The 21118-nt window shown below is 27.3% G+C and overlaps 1 protein-coding gene across 1 annotated transcript; it reads left to right on the top strand.

Moving 5' to 3' along the window:
• Positions 1–7140: 7140 nt before the first annotated feature.
• Positions 7141–9796, top strand: LOC111028542. The gene is made up of 5 exons (XM_022307231.1): positions 7141–7234; positions 8802–8985; positions 9244–9518; positions 9582–9679; positions 9776–9796. Exons 1-5 carry the CDS (start codon positions 7141–7143, stop codon positions 9794–9796), a joined length of 672 nt encoding a protein of 223 aa, XP_022162923.1.
• The last annotated feature ends 11322 nt before the right edge of the window (positions 9797–21118 follow it).

Here is a 21118-nt window from a genome sequence, read left to right as displayed (position 1 = left end):
AGCATACACCCTTCTTATGAAGCATTTTAGACTTATGTTCATGCAGTAATAACGTTAATGGAAACCCACCAAAATTGTCTTCCAGTATTTGCGTTACTTCATCAGAAGATGTAACATTTTTTTTTATTCTTAGAATCAGATCTAAAAAAAAATCTTGATTAAAAAATCTAAAATATATAGTTATACATGTATATAGTGAAAATTACCTTTTAATGATTTAATTTTACTATTTCTTCTTTTTAATCGTTGTTGTAATATCTTAATCTTGTTTTGGTACAATTTCTTATTAAATGTTTTAATATTACACTGTACCATTTTATCTTCTTTTTGGTGAGATGTTTCACTCTGGTAAAACTACAAACATTAGATATTAAACAACAGATAATTATTAATTACCATTTACCATTTACCAGATAAGAGCTTATTAATATTAGTATTAACTTAAAATCCAAATAAATTATGAATTAAACAATTTGATAATGCCATGGTATTAGTTGATGAATCTTCTCCAGCTTCATTAACTATTTCTGCATGAATCATATTGTTTTGATCATTGGCCTATAATAAATTTTAATAAATTAGTATACATTATTAATTATTATACTTAAGTAGGTATCTGTGTATACATAATAAAATAAAAATAAAAACGCTGCTTTTAAGCAATTGAAAAAAATATATATTTTAGTAGTAAATAATATTATTTATACCTAGGTAGGTATAAACAATAATTTATTATATCACTATTGATTATTATAGGTACACTATAATACATTATATAGTATGTAAATTAATTGGAAAATAAGTAGCTATAAAAATAATACAGTAGGTACATAAAATAATACTAGTACCAGTAGTACCTATATAATATATTAGTATGCATAGTGTAGGTAGATATTTTTAAACTACAATTAAATTTTAAAAAATAGACTAACCTTTTGACAATTTTGAAGTAGTGGACGACTAGCTTTTTGTTTTTTTTAGTAAATGCTGAGGAAATTTAAAGACTGATGGAACTGCTTCATCTTTTAGCAACTTCTTATCTAACTCTGGACGAGATTCATTTAAATAATCACTAGATGTGAAATGTTCACTGCATAACCATATTATTATTTATAATAACTAAATGAGTTTTAATTTTTAAATTCCGACGCCGAATTGCCGAATCGTATTAACTATATTATATTAATTAATATTAAATCACTACAAAAAGGTTAAGTTAGAATGTAAACTGATATTTTCTTGCCCTGCAGTGGTGGGGAAACGTTTAAAAATTTGGCTCGTTTTCTGTATCAGTGTACGTGCTCCAGTATTGTTTATCTATCTCCATGGTAATAACTAATATGACGTTATATGGCCTCGATTAAAATGACTGATTTTTGATTTCAGAGAAATACATGGACTGCATATTCAATCAAATTTATATTATCTATAATATAATATTATGTGATATTTCCAGACGTCAATTAATGCACTGACGTTGCCGCTCGATCCCTACAGCCAGGGATGGGCATGATACTCAAAAATCAGTATCGCGGTACTAGATACTAGATACTTGGATTTGGAGTATCGAGATACTAGATACTCGATGGGTACTTACATTTTAAATATTTAGATACTCAATACTCGATACATGTGAAACAATTAGTCATACCTTACGACGTATAGGATTTTTTTTAAATTGTATTTATACACAATTAGGTATGTTGTGAATCTAGACAAATGCATTTAACCTTAAAATTTCAAATATTAATTAAGTATAAATATATCATAATGAGTCAATTGTTAAATTATATGAACAAATAATAATAAAAATAAATTATAGATATCACATCTAATAGTTACTATTCTATATGATATGTTACTATTACTATTATACTACTATATGTTACTATTCGATAGTAAAAATATAAAGTTATAAAGATTTTTGGTACCTACTTGAATAATGAAGCTGAGTAGAGATTGACGTGAAACATTTTCCGACCAGAACCTTATGGAAACTAACAAATAATGGATCGTACTATGGCAGCCCTAAGTTTTCGCCGAATTCTGAATTATCCCATTGAATAAATGCTTTTACAGTTATACCTCATCTGCCTGAGTAACTAGTAACCACCATAGCAAAAAAAAAAATTTATAAATGTCTTCTAATTGTTCCTTCTGTAACCAAAAACAACCATTTATAAACTAAAATATCTATGAAGTAATTTATTATAATATCTATATATTAATATATTTTATCATTGTTGCAGGTTGTAAAGATTTTTAACTGTGCCTACCTATATGCACTAAACCCTTTGTATGATAATTAAAATAACACAATACATTTAACTTTTTTACATTATAGACTATAAAAATAGGGAAGGTACTACTTATTAAATGTCCAATGTATTTGGTAGCAGACAGTTGGTAGACAAATACAACTATACAACCTAATCTTTAGAAATTTAAAAAAATATCTCATAAGTACAAACTGTTAAGATAAATATCCTAAAATAAAAATTCTTCATAAAATGTCCATTATGACACCTAGAGAAGATAGTCAAAATAGTGTTTCTGATCACTGCTAGATAATATCTATATCTATATGTATATGTATTTATATCAATATGATGATAGGATAAAAGCTATCTGCAAAAGAAAAATTGAACTTAATTATTATTCATACATTATATATTAAAACATTTTAAAGAAAAATTTGAAGTACATTGGTCATGGTCAGGGTCCATCTAAAGCTGGAGAATCACAAACCTCTGCATGTATTATTAATAAAATTAGTTTTTATTTATAAGTACCAAAGAATTTTTATAACTGTTAAAATCAGTTATTGCAATTTTACATATCAAAAAAAAAAATATTTATTCAAAGGTGTAAAGGTGTATGAGATATAATTAAAATGGGTATTTTGATTTGTTGTGTAAGATTTTTGTTTGTTCTACATTCCATTACAAAGACCTAAATTACTCAAAGGATCAATTTCATCTGTTTCTCGAATGCCCTATACCCAGTGTTGGGTAGTAACGTAACGCGCGTTACTCGTTACTGTAACGTAGTTACATTTTTCAGTAACGTTATGGTAACTTCGTTNGCGTCCACTGCCGTGCAGTCACAAAAATTGTGCGAGCGTTCCGCTCTCTATTTTATATATATATATATTTATCTGATTTTCTAAATTTTATACCGTGTGCGTAGCGCATATTAGTGTTTTATTGTTTTTTATAATATATGTGGTGCCTTTAATAAATATAATATTATACGAGGTAATATTACGGTGTTATATTTATTACATAACTTCAGGGTACTTAGGCAACCCATAGATCTATTTTTCTTTTTAATTCTGGTCAACTTCAAAAATGCTCTCTCAGCGGTACAATTAGCAACAGGAATGGTAAGATATATTTTTATAGCAATATGAATGTTTGGAAAATATTAATAACATAACATTCAGTCATCCATTAAAATATCTTGAGTACATCACTTCCATCAAATGTCGGTTTCAACTGATCCCAAAACTGCTTGAAATGTATTATTTCATACTATATTGAATCATCAACATCATCTTTATATACACTAATGAATTTGTTAACACTTTTCTCAATATCAATAGTAGACTCAACATGTAGTCTATTTAAGAATAAAACATTTTCAACCACTACACTATAAGCATTTATTCTTTTGTTCAGTTCTGAGCAAAATTTATCAACTATAACATGATGTGTTTCAACCCGAAATTTATCAATACCACTAAGTGCAGTTGATGTTTTATTGTTACCATCGGGAAATTTTTTTATAATTTTTCTTTTATTTTCATCTTTATATATGATACTTATTTGGGAGCAAAACTCTCCAACCCTAAGTTCATAGACCATGTTTGAATCCCTTAAATTTGAAACAACATTTTTTAAACTTGTCAACAAATTCACAGCTTTCAAAATATCATTGCTTTTGCTTTGTAAATCAATAGATTCTTTATTACAATGTTGTATTATGTCATTCCAAAATAGACACAAATAGGTGGTAAACACGGTCGACAGGCCCCATCGCATGTTAGTTCAAACAAGAAAAAAATTAAAAATAAAAATATTCTTGTAGGTACTATAAAAAGTGAAAATTATCACTTGATGTTTTTTTAAGCCGAGAAGACTAGGAGCCCTTTACACACGTGGGCCCCGGGTACACCCCCCCCCCCTTAATACGGGCTTGGTCATCATACTCTCTAATGAGCTAAATAAGTTTTCAAGTACGTCCTGGTTTACTCTTCTTGTTAATATATATTTGACGTCAGGATACCTCTTTTTTACGTCTTCAAACATTAGTTTAAGTGACGTATTGGTAATAATTATTCCTATATAGTTAAAAAATGTTATATATATTATATTTATATTAATGAAATTGTATATTATTTTGTACTATATCTTTTTGAAACAGTTTCAAAATTGTAGTTTCTTTACCTTCGTTGTGAACTCTCATATTTTCTATTAATATGTTCATTTCGGTTAATATTTTATTTTGGTTGTTTAGATCCAGTCCATAAGATAATACACATTTATCTTTAGATAATTGTGTATTAAATAAATCAAACCAATCATCAAAAAGTTTGATTAAATTTAACGCATAGATAGAATTAAAAATAAGGCATTTAAACAATTTTATAACATACTATTTGAAGGTAAAAAGAAACAACATTAATAATGAAACAAGTTGTAGTATACAATGATAGATATGAATTTCTAGGTCTTAAATATGAAATGTAATAAAATTATTTATTTTTTACTGTAGGTAGATAATTATTATTAATTTACTTCTTTCCAATAGGTGAATTGCAATAGGTACATTTTTTTGGCCAAAATATGAAATTGCTTTTGCCATTGAATTTGATAATACCTGGGCTGCTAATTTCACATTTTGTCTTTGTGATCCTACTACATTTAAGTGGAGATTATCTTAAATCTCCTTTGTTTAGACCAACAACTTCTTGAAGAATTTGTTTTCTAATATACGTTTGATTTGGTAAAACAAAACCACTATCCAATAAATGATTTCTAACGAGTTTTAAGAGATGAAGAACGTCAGCAAACATGTAAATTTGTTCTCCAGAAACAGGATGCTCAAATGAAGTTTTTGTTGGCGTGATTCCAAGACATTTCCAAAGTTTAATATTTGTAGGCCCCATGTCGCTAACAATGGCTACTACCTCAAAACCACAGTAATTTAGCTGAGTTATAACTTCAAATAACAACTCTTGAGTCATTGTTGAATCGTAATCATAATATAACGATTGCTTCCATTTAGCAAATAGGCCTTTAATGTTAAACAATTTACAGTACACATTTTTTATGTTTATTGAGTTATTATGATTATTAAATTAGGCAATCATGACCTGAACACACTTAAATGGACCCAAAACTTGTTCTACTTTTTTGTCATAACACAATTTGTGTGCTACATAAGTTTCATCAAATGAAATCACCGTAACTTTGTCCATTTTTGTTAGAGTTTTCCCTATATTTTTTAAAAGCATAAAGACATCTTTCAAATATGCCTTTGTCCATTATAAATTTACCTGCCCATTGTCTTAATGTAGACAAACCTACAATCATAAATGTATTAATAAATGGATTTCTTCCTTATAATTATATTTGATTGTTTTATATTTTTAATCATGTTATTGTTAATAAAAATAAATATTTATTCATTATAAATAGTTCTCATCAAGTATTCATCTTTAAAACTGTATCATTATTATATTTAAAAAATGAACATTTACGAATTTGGAATACCTGGTAATGGAAACTCCAATTTATTCCTAAGATATCTATATGCTTTTGGTGATATACTTCTTAGTGTAATAGCCGATGCGACATCTTCTGGTTCCCATTTTCCAACTTTCTTTTTTTTTATGAAGAATCATTGCGATTTGCTGTGGTGAAAACCTATTGGATAGGGTGCTTTTAAATTTATTTTCACACCTGCAGGTTCCTAAGTTAATCCAATTGTTTTGTTCAAAGACTAGTTTTTGTAATTCAGCATTTTTTCTTACAAGCTCTTCATTTTGTAATTTAATGATTTCTAACTCATTTTTTAATCTAAACATTATAAAATGAAATTGTTTTCCTCATACTCCACGCAATAATTACATTTATTAAATGTTGCCTATTTCTTAAGTATTTTAATACAATTATCTTTAATATTTTATTCTGCTCTTATAATTATTATAAGTAAGTAGGGGTTAAAAAAAAATTCAAATATTTTTTTTTCTGCAAAAATATCAAATGTTTATTAATACAGACATAATGAGGAAACAATTAACTAAATTAATAAATCAATATAAATAAAATAATAACTACAGCGGTCAAAAAAACAAAATAATTTAACACATAGGAACATTAAATATTAATTTAATACATGCAAATGAATTATCTGCTGTACGTTGACCTGTATGGTCGTTTGCGTTTTACGTCGGTCTCTTATCGTAGTTACCGTTTTATATCCATTTTTCCCGTGTATTTTGCAATTACGTCTATAATATAAAAATAAAATGTTGTTATGTGGAATTTGCAATGAAGAAATATTTGAAAATGACGATATTAAGTGTACAAAATGTAAAGTGTTTTACATTTTGGATGTGCTGGTCAAAGGGAAGCAAATTTTAGAAAAATGAGCCAAAAAGCTATAGAAAATTGGTCATGTCTAAAATGTAAAAATATCATTGCAGGAAATGAATTATCTATTGCTACTACTTCGCCTATAAAGAAAGATTGTTTTACTGGCTCGAATAAATTACTACAGGATTTAACTGACTCAGTTAAATTCATGAGTGACAAATTTGATGATTTCAGTAACCAAATACAAGATTTGGTAACAGCGGTTAAAGATTTAAAAGAGGAAAACAAAAAAATAAAAGAACAAAATCTGAAATTAGGAAACGAATTACATATAATAAATAAACGAATCAACATTTTAGAATAAGAACAACTTGGGAAACACGTTGAAATAATTGGTGTACCCATTCAAGAACATGAAAACTGTGGAAAAATAGTAGAATCTATTACATCAGCACTGGGCGTTCAATTAACTACAGTAAATGCATATCGTGTAAGATCCAAAACTGTGAACAATAAGTCTGGGAAAATAGTGGCGTAAATGAAGACAAAAGAAGATAAAGCAACTTTAATCGATTTAGTAAAAAAGAAAAGACTATCTGCGAAAAATGTAAATGACAAATGGGATAATAATGGTATTTATATCAATAATTATCTAACTCAATCGAACAGAAATCTTTTTTATAAAACTCGAATGTTAGCCAAAGAACACAGCTACAAGTTTGTATGGTTTAAAAACAATAAAATATTTATAAAAAAATCAGAGAACTCCAATACAATCTATATAGATGATGAAAGTATCCTAGATAAAATTAAAAGTTAATTGTTTAAAATAATCTAGAGTTAAAAATATAAAATAAAAAAATTAATTTTGTTACATTATGGACAGTATCAGCACAATAAATAGCTTTTTTGAATACAAAACAAATTATTTTGAATCATTTTCAGAGTTTAAAATTAAATATAATATTGTACAAGAATCTTTTATAAATATTTTGAGTTGTAATATTAGAAGTATAAATGCAAATGTAGATGAATTATTACTTTTACTTGAAAATGAAAAAAATATTTTTAAACCAGATATTATAGTATTAACTGAAACCTGGCATGATACAAATTCTTGTAATATATTTTTACCAGATTATGACATGTTTTTTTCAAAAAAAAAAATAAACCAAAATGATGGTGTAATAATTTTATATAAAAATAATTTATGTTTAGATTGTATTGAGTTTGATAAAACAGAGGCAAATATTGTAAAAATAACTTTAAATATTGTAAATAGTATTATAATTTTTTTCTGTATCTATAGATCACCGGCTATGGATAGCTATGACTTTTTGACCACTTTTTAAAATATATTATTAAATGAAAAAAATGTAAATAGTACGTCTACAGTAGTTCTGGGTGATATGAATATAAATATAGTGGGAACACATTCAGTAGATAATGATTACTTGGATATGTTATCTATGTGTGGTTTCAAATCTTTTATTAATGTATACACAAGGACTCCTTTAAACTCTAGGCATTCATGTTTAGATCATATTTTCGTAAAAAATAACAAGTTAGTAGGAAATATTGAAGCTGGTGTAATTCAAACAACTATTACTGATCATTACTCTATGATATTAGCAATTCCATTAGTAAAACAAAATAACTCTAAATCCCAATATAATATTAAATCAATTAATTTTGATAAAATAGTTAACAATTTGAAAACTGAACTATGGATAGATCTATACAATAGCAAGAATGTAAATAAATGTTGTGATATTTTTTATAACAAATTAAATAATAGTATATCCCTGGCAACGGAAGTTAAAAATATAAGTGCTAAGTACAAAAGAATAAAACAATGGATGACTGCAGGGCTACTGTGTTCAGCACGAAATAAACAGAAAATCGCAATGAAATTTAAAAAACATCCAAATAATACAAATTTACTAAAGTATTATATCAATTATAAAAATAATTTTACAAACATTTTAAGTCTCACTAAAATAAATTTTTTTAAAACAAAATTTAAAAATGTTGCATCAAGTCCAAAATTGACATGGAAATTAATTAAGGAAATTACAAACACTGAAGTAAACTCATTGAACGAAATAAAATCTATATTAATAGAAAACAAAGTCATAAATGCCGTAGATGAACCACACGCTGTTTCAAATTTTTTTAATAGCTTTTTTACTGAAATAGGGAAAAATACATTAGAGAATAACACAAATTTTAAAGATAACGAACTTAAAGATAATAAAAGTGATCTCTCATTTGTTGATATTTTTAGTACTAAAATTACAGAATCAGAAATCTCAAATATAATTAAAAATTTAAAAGATGAAACAGCTGCTGGAATTGATACAGTAACGGTAAAACTAATTAAGTACATTGAATCAATTATTATAGGACCACTAACTTATTTATATAACTTAAGTATTGAAAAATGTATTTTTCCTGATAATTTCAAAATTGCAGTAGTAACTCCTTTATACAAAGGTGGTGATCACAAATACGTAAATAATTATAGGCCGATATCAATGTTAAATAACTTTTCAAAAATTCTTGAAAAAATAATCAAAAATCGACTCATTAATTACTTAGAAAAATATAAACTACTGTCTAAAAATCAATATGGTTTTAGACCTGGCTTAGGGACAGTAAATGCACTTTATAACGCCACGAGTCACGTATATAATGCCCTTGATCATGGTAAAAAAACATTAGCTGTTTTCTTTGACCTAGCAAAGGCATTTGACATGGTTAATCATGAAGAACTAATAAAGACTCTACCTAGTTTTGGCATAAAAACAACTAGTTTAAATTGGTTTAGAAATTATCTAAAAGATAGGCAACAAATAGTTAAAATAAACAAAACATTGGGTCAAAAAAGGAAAATCATATGTGGAGTCCCACAAGGTAGTGTTCTTGGTCCTTTATTTTTTATTTTATATATTAACTGTATATGTAATATAAATATAGATGGTAAAGTTGTAACATATGCGGATGACACCTGTCTACTCTTCACAGATAGCTCGTGGCATTCTGTACAACTTAAAGCAATATCTGAGCTCAAAAAAGTAGTAAATCTTTTTAACTCAAAGAAATTATCTTTGAATATAAAAAAAACCTATTTTATGGCTTTCAGTATTTACAATTCGGTTATTCCTTTTCAGGAACTAACAGTACATTGNTAGTGTAGCTGGAGATATTTGTACGAAAAAAACGAGCTAGAATAACTGATCAAAATTTTGAAAATACATTATTGTATAAAATAAATATAAATAAAGGATTGATTTAAAAAAGACTTTTTTTTATGAAACGTAAATAACACAAGAGTAACGTCATTGTAACTAGTTACTTTTGAGTAAAAAATGTAACGTGACGCATTACTTTTGTATTCGAGTAACTATCAAGTAATCTAGTTACCTATTTTGTTTTGTAACTTGTAACGTAACTTAGTGACTTTTAAAAAGTAACTTACCCAACACTGCCTATACCTATGATTAAAAAATAAGTCCTAAAAAAAGAGATGTTCAAACAAATACAGGTATTATTTATGTATTGTAAGAGCGATGGCTTGTGTTAAAATAGGGATTTTAATGTGATCAGGGTAATATATTATATTAAATTAGCTAAGATTAGAAATGAACATGTCATAAATTAAATTAATTTGAGGACTAAGTAATTTAAAATGTATATTTTGTTTATAGAATGAAACACTACTAATATTTTATCAGTTTTGAGTAATTATTGGAAAATTGGTTGTAAATTATAATAAAGATTATGTAATTCAAACATTATAAACATAAGAGTCCTAAATATATTCACATAACATGGAGTGTAAGTTGTTTTACTTCAAACCCTTGTCACAACCTAACAGTAGTTGAAATGTCTGCCCTATTACTACCCTCTTGAACTTCATCTTACAGTGCAGAATGCTTGAGTCATTGTCAACGTTTCTCATGGGCGATATAGGGTCAATAGTCTTATGACAAAAGAAAAGCTAAATCTCCCAACTTTTAAGTTGAATAAAAATTAAATTTTAAAACAATTTCCCATCACTGAATACACAAATGTACTTGTAATAACTACATGCATAAAGAGTTTTTTTATTTACTTAAGAATTAAGATTCATAAGCGACTTTCTTTTTATATCTAAAATAAGAAAATTGAATACAAGACTTATGATAAGTTGTTATAATGGCAGTTAAATAATGTATCTGCTGTTTATCTGCTGTACGTTGACCTGTATGGTCGTTTGCGTTTTACGTCGGTCTCTTATCGTAGTTACCGTTTTATATCCATTTTTCCCGTGTATTTTGCAATTACGTCTATAATATAAAAATAAAATGTTGTTATGTGGAATTTGCAATGAAGAAATATTTGAAAATGACGATATTAAGTGTACAAAATGTAAAGTGTTTTTACATTTTGGATGTGCTGGTCAAAGGGAAGCAAATTTTAGAAAAATGAGCCAAAAAGCTATAGAAAATTGGTCATGTCTAAAATGTAAAAATATCATTGCAGGAAATGAATTATCTATTGCTACTACTTCGCCTATAAAGAAAGATTGTTTTACTGGCTCGAATAAATTACTACAGGATTTAACTGACTCAGTTAAATTCATGAGTGACAAATTTGATGATTTCAGTAACCAAATACAAGATTTGGTAACAGCGGTTAAAGATTTAAAAGAGGAAAACAAAAAAATAAAAGAACAAAATCAGAAATTAGGAAACGAATTACATATAATAAATAAACGAATCAACATATTAGAAAAAGAACAACTTGGGAAACACGTTGAAATAATTGGTGTACCCATTCAAGAACATGAAAACTGTGGAAAAATAGTAGAATCTATTACATCAGCACTGGGCGTTCAATTAACTACAGTAAATGCATATCGTGTAAGATCCAAAACTGTGAACAATAAGTCTGGGAAAATAGTGGCGGAAATGAAGACAAAAGAAGATAAAGCAACTTTAATCGATTTAGTAAAAAAGAAAAGACTATCTGCGAAAAATGTAAATGACAAATGGGATAATAATGGTATTTATATCAATAATTATCTAACTCAATCGAACAGAAATCTTTTTTATAAAACTCGAATGTTAGCCAAAGAACACAGCTACAAGTTTGTATGGTTTAAAAACAATAAAATATTTATAAAAAAATCAGAGAACTCCAATACAATCTATATAGATGATGAAAGTATCCTAGATAAAATTAAAAGTTAATTGTTTAAAATAATCTAGAGTTAAAAATATAAAATAAAAAAATAAATTTTGTTACATTATGGACAGTATCAGCACAATAAATAGCTTTTTTGAATACAAAACAAATTATTTTGAATCATTTTCAGAGTTTAAAATTAAATATAATATTGTACAAGAATCTTTTATAAATATTTTGAGTTGTAATATTAGAAGTATAAATGCAAATGTAGATGAATTATTACTTTTACTTGAAAATGAAAAAAATATTTTTAAACCAGATATTATAGTATTAACTGAAACCTGGCATGATACAAATTCTTGTAATATATTTTTACCAGATTATGACATGTTTTTTTCAAAAAAAAAAACAAACCAAAATGATGGTGTAATAATTTTATATAAAAATAATTTATGTTTAGATTGTATTGAGTTTGATAAAACAGAGGCAAATATTGTAAAAATAACTTTAAATATTGTAAATAGTATTATAATTTTTTTCTGTATCTATAGATCACCGGCTATGGATAGCTATGACTTTTTGACCACTTTTAAAAATATATTATTAAATGAAAAAAATGTAAATAGTACGTCTACAGTAGTTCTGGGTGATATGAATATAAATATAGTGGGAACACATTCAGTAGATAATGATTACTTGGATATGTTATCTATGTGTGGTTTCAAATCTTATATTAATGTATACACAAGGACTCCTTTAAACTCTAGGCATTCATGTTTAGATCATATTTTCGTAAAAAATAACAAGTTAGTAGGAAATATTGAAGCTGGTGTAATTCAAACAACTATTACTGATCATTACTCTACGATATTAGCAATTCCATTAGTAAAACAAAATAACTCTAAATCCCAATATAATATTAAATCAATTAATTTTGATAAAATAGTTAACAATTTGAAAACTGAACTATGGATAGATCTATACAATAGCAAGAATGTAAATAAATGTTGTGATATTTTTTATAACAAATTAAATAATAGTATATCCCTGGCAACGGAAGTTAAAAATATAAGTGCTAAGTACAAAAGAATAAAACAATGGATGACTGCAGGGCTACTGTGTTCAGCACGAAATAAACAGAAAATCGCAATGAAAGTTAAAAAACATCCAAATAATACAAATTTACTAAAGTATTATATCAATTATAAAAATAATTTTACAAACATTTTAAGACTCACTAAAATAAATTTTTTTAAAACAAAATTTAAAAATGTTGCATCAAGTCCAAAATTGACATGGAAATTAATTAAGGAAATTACAAACACTGAAGTAAACTCATTGAACGAAATAAAATCTATATTAATAGATAACAAAGTCATAAATGCCGTAGATGAACCACACGCTGTTTCAAATTTTTTTAATAGCTTTTTTACTGAAATAGGGAAAAATACATTAGAGAATAACACAAATTTTAAAGATAACGAACTTAAAGATAATAAAAGTGATCTCTCATTTGATGATATTTTTAGTACAAAAATTACAGAATCAGAAATCTCAAATATAATTAAAAATTTAAAAGATGAAACAGCTGCTGGAATTGATACAGTAACGGTAAAACTAATTAAGTACATTGAATCAATTATTATAGGACCACTAACTTATTTATATAACTTAAGTATTGAAAAATGTATTTTTCCTGATAATTTCAAAATTGCAGTAGTAACTCCTTTATACAAAGGTGGTGATCACAAATACGTAAATAATTATAGGCCGATATCAATGTTAAATAACTTTTCAAAAATTCTTGAAAAAATAATCAAAAATCGACTCATTAATTACTTAGAAAAATATAAACTACTGTCTAAAAATCAATATGGTTTTAGACCTGGCTTAGGGACAGTAAATGCACTTTACAACGCCACGAGTCACGTATATAATGCCCTTGATCATGGTAAAAAAACATTAGCTGTTTTCTTAGACCTAGCAAAGGCATTTGACATGGTTAATCACGAAGAACTAATAAAGACTCTACCTAGTTTTGGCATAAAAACAACTAGTTTAAATTGGTTTAGAAATTATCTAAAAGATAGGCAACAAATAGTTAAAATAAACAAAACATTGGGTCAAAAAAGGAAAATCATATGTGGAGTCCCACAAGGTAGTGTTCTTGGTCCTTTATTTTTTATTTTATATATTAACTGTATATGTAATATAAATATAGATGGTAAAGTTGTAACATATGCGGATGACACCTGTCTACTCTTCACAGATAGCTCGTGGCATTCTGTACAACTTAAAGCAATATCTGAGCTCAAAAAAGTAGTAAATCTTTTTAACTCAAAGAAATTATCTTTGAATATAAAAAAAACCTATTTTATGGCTTTCAGTATTTACAATTCGGTTATTCCTTTTCAGGAACTAACAGTACATTGTTGTAAAAATATCGCTGAATGTAATGATGATATGTGTAAAAAAATTTCAAGGGTCCAGTCTACCAGATATCTAGGTATAACATTTGACAGTAATTTAAAGTGGAATTTACATATAAATAATATAGTAATGAGGCTACGTTCTTCACTCCACAAATTTTATAAACTAAAAAATATCCTGCCTGTAAATATATTACGCAATATATATTTAGCTCTATATCAATCAGTGTTCCAATATGGATGTTTAGTGTGGGGTGGACTGTCCGAAATTTATTTAAAGCCATTACAACTTCAACAAAACAAAATAATAAGAATCTGTTTAGATAAAAAAACTATGGTAGGCTCAACAAATCAAAATTATAAAGAGTTTAAGGTTTTGCCTATTAGATCGGTTTACAAAAAAATTGTGATATTTTGGTTAGATACTAACAGAAAAACATGGTTCAATACAGAGTTATACAAAAATAAAAGACAACACAGGGCATTAGATGCATTAGTAAATTATGTAAAAACAACGTGTGGTCAAAAATTCATAGACTACCTTGGGCCTACTACATTCAATTCATTGGATTATGATATAAAACAGAAATTACAATACTATACAAACAAAATTAAAAAAAAAAAATTAATTAATGAATGGTTATTGTGCAACTTACCTTAAATCAAGTTCTTTTATATTTTAAGTTATGTAAATAATTTTAATCTATATTTGTTTTAGTCGTGTATGTTTGAATATAATGTTATTTTATAGTTTTGTTTTTTTCATGTACAATTTCTAGAAAAATGTATATTGATATTTGTTTATTTAGTTTTATATGTATTTAAAATCTTAATTTAATTTAGTATAATTTCTTTTATTAATAATTATATTACATAATTTAATAACTCTCTATCTCCAACACAAGCTTTGCTTAAAGGAGATAGATAATCGAAAATGTTATCTATAAAAATAATTTATGTATTTCTTTCTTTTCGATAAATAAAAATAAAAAAAAATAAAAAAAAAAAATACATCGTCATTTGTCATGGTTTCTTTATAATCAATCAGAGTCCAAATTTTGACTAAATTCATCATTTTTGTAGTTAAAATTCATAAAATGTTAATTTGTTTGGCTTAGGATTGAAAACTAAAAATAAGGTTTCTCATAAGTAGTTATCTAATTCTCTGAAAAAAATATACAAACCTTTTTTTAGAAATTTTAATTTCAAATTTAGACGAATTAAAAAGAATTAAAAAGACTCTACAATGATATTTGTTGTTTCCTCCTTACAAGTGCGTAACATAGTAAACGTTAAGCTCAGCAGATCATGTTGAGCTCAATAAGTTAAAAAATGAGAATGAATTGACTCTCATAAAATTTAAAGCGACGATTATCATTTTATTCTCCTCATGGGCTTTTCATTATTTTTTTTAAATTTTAAAGTGAGTAGGTACCTATAATTTTACTGTTTATCTTAAAATACCTACACATAACTCATAACTGATACATAATGGGAACATTTTTGGAATATAAGGAACGTCTGTAATACATTTCTTGGATTTTCTACCATATACAGTGTTTATGCTCACTGAGGCATTTACTGATATTCATACGAGACACCATGTTTAACAAGCAATTTATAACACATAGAATGAATAGGTAGGTATTATGTTATTGTTATTTGTTTTATTAATTATTCAATTAGAGACTATATACCAAACTTAATAAAACAATGTCTAATGAATAGTTTTATAAACCTAAATAATTACAATAATTATAAATTGTATTGGTACAACTAATTACTAAACATAATTTAATGAATTAAAGAATAAATTACTTTAGTACCTATTAAAACAATCAAGGCTATTTTGAAGACTTAAACAATCATCAACTGAGCTTATTTACATAAAGAACTTTGTTTCAACTGCATAACATGGCAATGTGCAAAAAGACTAGCGGAAATGTGAAATTTGGCATTATTGACAAATAGATTAATTGAAACTAGTGATAAATACTCACTTTAGGGTACATCGGATAATTTGAACCCAAAATGTTTTACCCTATTGGTTATGAAGAACTAAACCAAAAGATACAAGGCTCACCAAATCCAGACATTTCTTAAACTTTATGGTTGACAGAGTCTATTTTTTGGCTCAATCAATGTAAACAGATGGACTATAGGGACAGTTCTTTATTGGATTCATACATAAAATTTTTCAACACTCAGATGCAAATACACAATTAATATTGTTTAAACTATAATATATTTATATGTCTATATTCTATTCAAAATTAGATCAGTAGTGTTTGGCCGACAAGTGGGTAGGGACTCTCTTCAAACCTTTTGCCTCATAGTCGACTTGGTGACAGAACTCAATTAGTGTCATTCGAACATAGTCGAAAAAAACTCGTAGACATTGGTCGTTGCCGCCACAACATAATAACATTATAGTATTATTTTTATATTTTTATTATCATCGGTCACGGAGGAACAGCTGTTCTCACACACAAATCACCTTAATTGTATTGTTTTATTTTTGTATTGAGTGTGTCTTGTGAGTTATACAATAATAATATGCAGTTTAAACGTTATCGCACGTCGCGGTCGCCGAGCCGTCTATGCGAATATTATTTAACACGGAGGCCGCGACTTTTTGTCTCGTACCCAACGTCGCCAAGTTAACACTGTGTGTGCAAAAATTATTTCGATCAGTTTTAACTAAGTTATGCAAATATAATTTTTTATTATAATCATTAGCGCCAGAAGGGCCTAATTATTACATCACATATTGTAACAAATTAATTTATTATACCTTTGTGTCGGCGCGAATCGCCAACTTATAATATTTGTATGTCAACACCATTTGCGTGTTTACATTTTTATGTAAAATTTATAGCACAGGATCAGCTGGCCAGTCTGCGCTCAAACTGCTGTGAGTTATTTATTAATATATTTTTGTTACATTTATTATTATTATNAAAAAAAAAAAAAAAAAAAATCAATATTTATAATCAATGATTCAATGAAAAATTATTTTACAGTAAAATAGTAATTAAAGTACATAATATTAAGAATTGTAAAATATAACAATATAAATGTAAAAAATGTTCAATGAAGTATGATTTAATTCACTTAAAAAACAATATACATAAAATATTAACTACTACAGACAAAAAGATAGAATAATGTAACAGATGGGAAAATCAAAGCACAAAAAACATATTTAACACATAAAATAATTCAAGATAAGAAATAAAATAGATTCAATGAAGAGATGATCCTTGGGTGTCATTTGGTGATAAAAACATTTTATGTTAATGTTTATAGGTAAAAGTATATAAGTTATATAATACGTTGAGATACAAATTAACTTTTACTTAAGGTTATTACTTATTTTCAACAGGAATCAGTGAATAGTTTTCATCCGATAAAACACTTATTCCTTTGTTGGAAGAACTTTCTTCACAGTGACCTCAAATAAGTTTCTTTTGCATGTTATGCCAGAATCCTCAGTTGATAATATTTCTATATCACTACGACCTGGAGATGGTGTTACTTTAAAAATTCCATTTGAAGTACTAATTTCAATTATTTCCATTCCAACAGTCGGAGAAGAGTATTCACACCCATATTTACTAAAAATGAATTAAAATTAAAATTATAAACTTGTCATTTTGGAGAATATATTATTACCTCAATGGAATATCAATCAATTTTCAATCTTCTACTATATTTAGTCGAACTAATAATACCTTCAAAACAAAGTGGCTTTGGTTCTAAATGTTGTGGACCAAAGTGTAATGAACATACCACAGCTATAGTAGGTACATTTTAAGCAGAATATTTTAAACAAAAATAATATTAAAAGAATTATATTTATTTCATTAATAATTTATATGTATAACTTACCTACCTGATAATATGTAACAGTGTTTAAATAAATAAATTTGAACAATGTTGAACATATTAAAATCAACTAATATATTTGCCATTTAAACCATAGGCGTGTCTTCACGCAGAGGGTGCAACCTGGTGCATACCCAAGGAGCTAATAGGCCCCAGCCCAATTTTTTGAACAATTTTTCTTAATTCATGGTGCCACTTGAAATCGCAGAGGGTGCAGGTGCATACCCTGCACCCCCCAACGTGGACACGCCTATGATTTAAACTATTCTGTGTACTTACTTTTGTCAAAATAAACATCCTGTATAGATGATCCCTGTTTTATTTGATGTAACCATTTTTTCCAAAATCCAATGTTTTTTGGAAATTTATGTAAATGTGTGTTTTTTGGTTTTTTGAGGTTTTTCTTCTTACTACCACTCATACAGCCTTCAAAAACACAAACAGGCATTGTTGATAAATATGTAAAAAACCAATTTGGTATAAAAATGGAATTTAATAGTTAAATTATAGAATTAATCAAATTTCATGTAATATTCCGTATAGTAAATATTTTGATAAAAACGAGATAATCGATTACCGCCAAAAGTTTGAAGTCACGATAATATGTGAACCAATGAGAAGTGGCGAAAGATTAGCGCCATGTTTGGGCAACAAAAGACTGATATACGACTATTGACATCATACCTAGTTTATTATATCATAGTTTACCTTGATTAAGTTCATACGCACAATGGAAACTCGCCAAAATCGGAACTCAGAGTTAGACAACATTGAATATCACTTATCAGTTAACAATATTTATGCCGGGTTGCATAAACGTTCGTTAAAAATTTAATGAACCAATAGCGCGCTATTGAATGAATTAATTATTTAATTGGCTCACTAAACGGTCATTAAACTTATTGGTTCCTTAAACTGGAGGCTACCAGATCATTAAATTAATGATCAGATTTCGGCTCATTTAAGCAACGGTTTATCACACAATTATAATTTTTTCTCAAATATCAAGATAGCTAATATGCCTACCGATACGACTATACGAGTTATACCTACTACTTACTAGTTATTAAAATTTGCATATTATATACATTAACATTATACATCTATTATCGATCTGCAGTAATTATTTAGTACCTAGTAATATATAATAGTATATAGGTAATCATGTCAGATAGTTCGGAAATAAGTACATCGGATTCCGATGATGAATTTTTCATGGATATGTTGTATCATCTACCAAGACCAAGGCTTTTCCGAGATAGATCTAATCCTCTCGAAGAGTTTGATGACTGATTTTAAATGCCGTTTTAGGTAGGTAATATTTTGAACGTTTATAAACATAAATTATAAATATTAAAATATATATAGGTATCACATCACATAAAATCAGTTAGGTGTATTGTGTAGGTCCTACTGTACCGTAGTATCGTAATCGAGTAGGTACACGACTTCATAATATCAAATATATATATTGAATATAATTATTTATTAATAGGTAGGTACAGGGCTTGAAACCGGTAACCAATTTTTCCCGGTAACCGGTTACCATGACTACTTTTGGACTGGTATCCGCTTCCCAGTTTTCGTGTTTCAAATTTGAGAAGTGGTAATCAATTACCGGTAATCATGTAATTCGTTAAAGTGGGAAATCTATAACGTTAACCTTTTATTTTTAGAACCGCTTAATTAATCAAAACCGTTAATCTCAAACCATTAACCAATTATGATTAGGTACGTTACAAAATTTTTTTTAAATTTTATTCCAAAAGTAGAAAATAATTATAAAATAAATTATAAAATTATTTGAGATACCACAAAGTTAATATAAAAATGTAAAAACACCAAAACAAAAATAACCATTGCGTGTTCGAACGCCGAATAGTATCTGCGCATAAACAATGCGGGTAGATTCTCTTTATACCGATTGTTCTAGGCTGAAATGGCTGGTAGAATCATCAACGACTGCAGGCCGATACATCTGATGTATTATTATACATTTATAACTTGCGTACGATATAGGTACTACCAACTGGCAACTATATATATATTATATATATGAATGTTATAACTTATAATCATCAAATGTTTCGATATTTATTTTTAGTTTCTTACTACGTAATAATAACACACTAAACTGGGTAATTTACTAATTTCCTATTAGCGTGCTTATTCGCCCGACGCCCATCAACTATTCCATACCAAAATATACTATTGAATATATAACAATAGTCTATAATAATACATTAATAACTGATAATACTGATAATAATATATTTTAATAACCAAGTTGTCACAATTGTGGAGGTACGCCAGTCACCACTCGCCAGAAATATTCAGTTCTCAGTACGCCACAGTGCCACACTATCTGTTTACACAATTACAGTCACTCTTTCTAGTTTTTTGTTTAAACCGTGGCTGCTAGTTCCTACGTAATATTCATCTGTAAACAGGGGCGTAATTAAGGGGGGGGATGAGGGGGATATATCCCCCCCCAGAGCCTATATAATGTGTATATTTATATATTAATTTGAAGCTTGTGGAATTATATGTCTTATCCGTTTATCGTGCTGACATCACGGCGAAATATATTTAATATTATAATTAATATCAAGAAATCTATAAATAGGTATGCGCATGGAAAATACTGATAATTAGAAAAAACGACTGGCGACTGCAGCTAATCTATTATAGAACTATTGTAGAAGTCTGTGCAGCTAATACGCCGAAACAGTTATCATTTAATATTTTATGTAGTTATTTTTGTTGGGGTGGAACGTGGAACGTTGACGTTGTGTCAGTTGTTGTAATATAAAATATCATTTGTATTTTGTACATTTGTACACGTACATAGTGTATTAGTGCTCGACAGTTTTTAGGTATTTATAAGATAATATTATTACTCTTTCTATAACAACTGTAAATTCTAACTCGTAACACTATGGAAAATAAAAGAAAAAATACAATTCTATCTTTTTAAAAAAAAAAAACAAAACCTAACGAAGAAAAAAATACAGATAATACTGA

Source organism: Myzus persicae, unplaced genomic scaffold, assembly GCF_001856785.1.
Source record: "Myzus persicae strain clone G006 unplaced genomic scaffold, MPER_G0061.0, whole genome shotgun sequence".
NCBI lineage: Eukaryota > Metazoa > Arthropoda > Insecta > Hemiptera > Aphididae > Myzus > Myzus persicae.
This window is presented reverse-complemented; position numbering and strand designations above follow the sequence as displayed.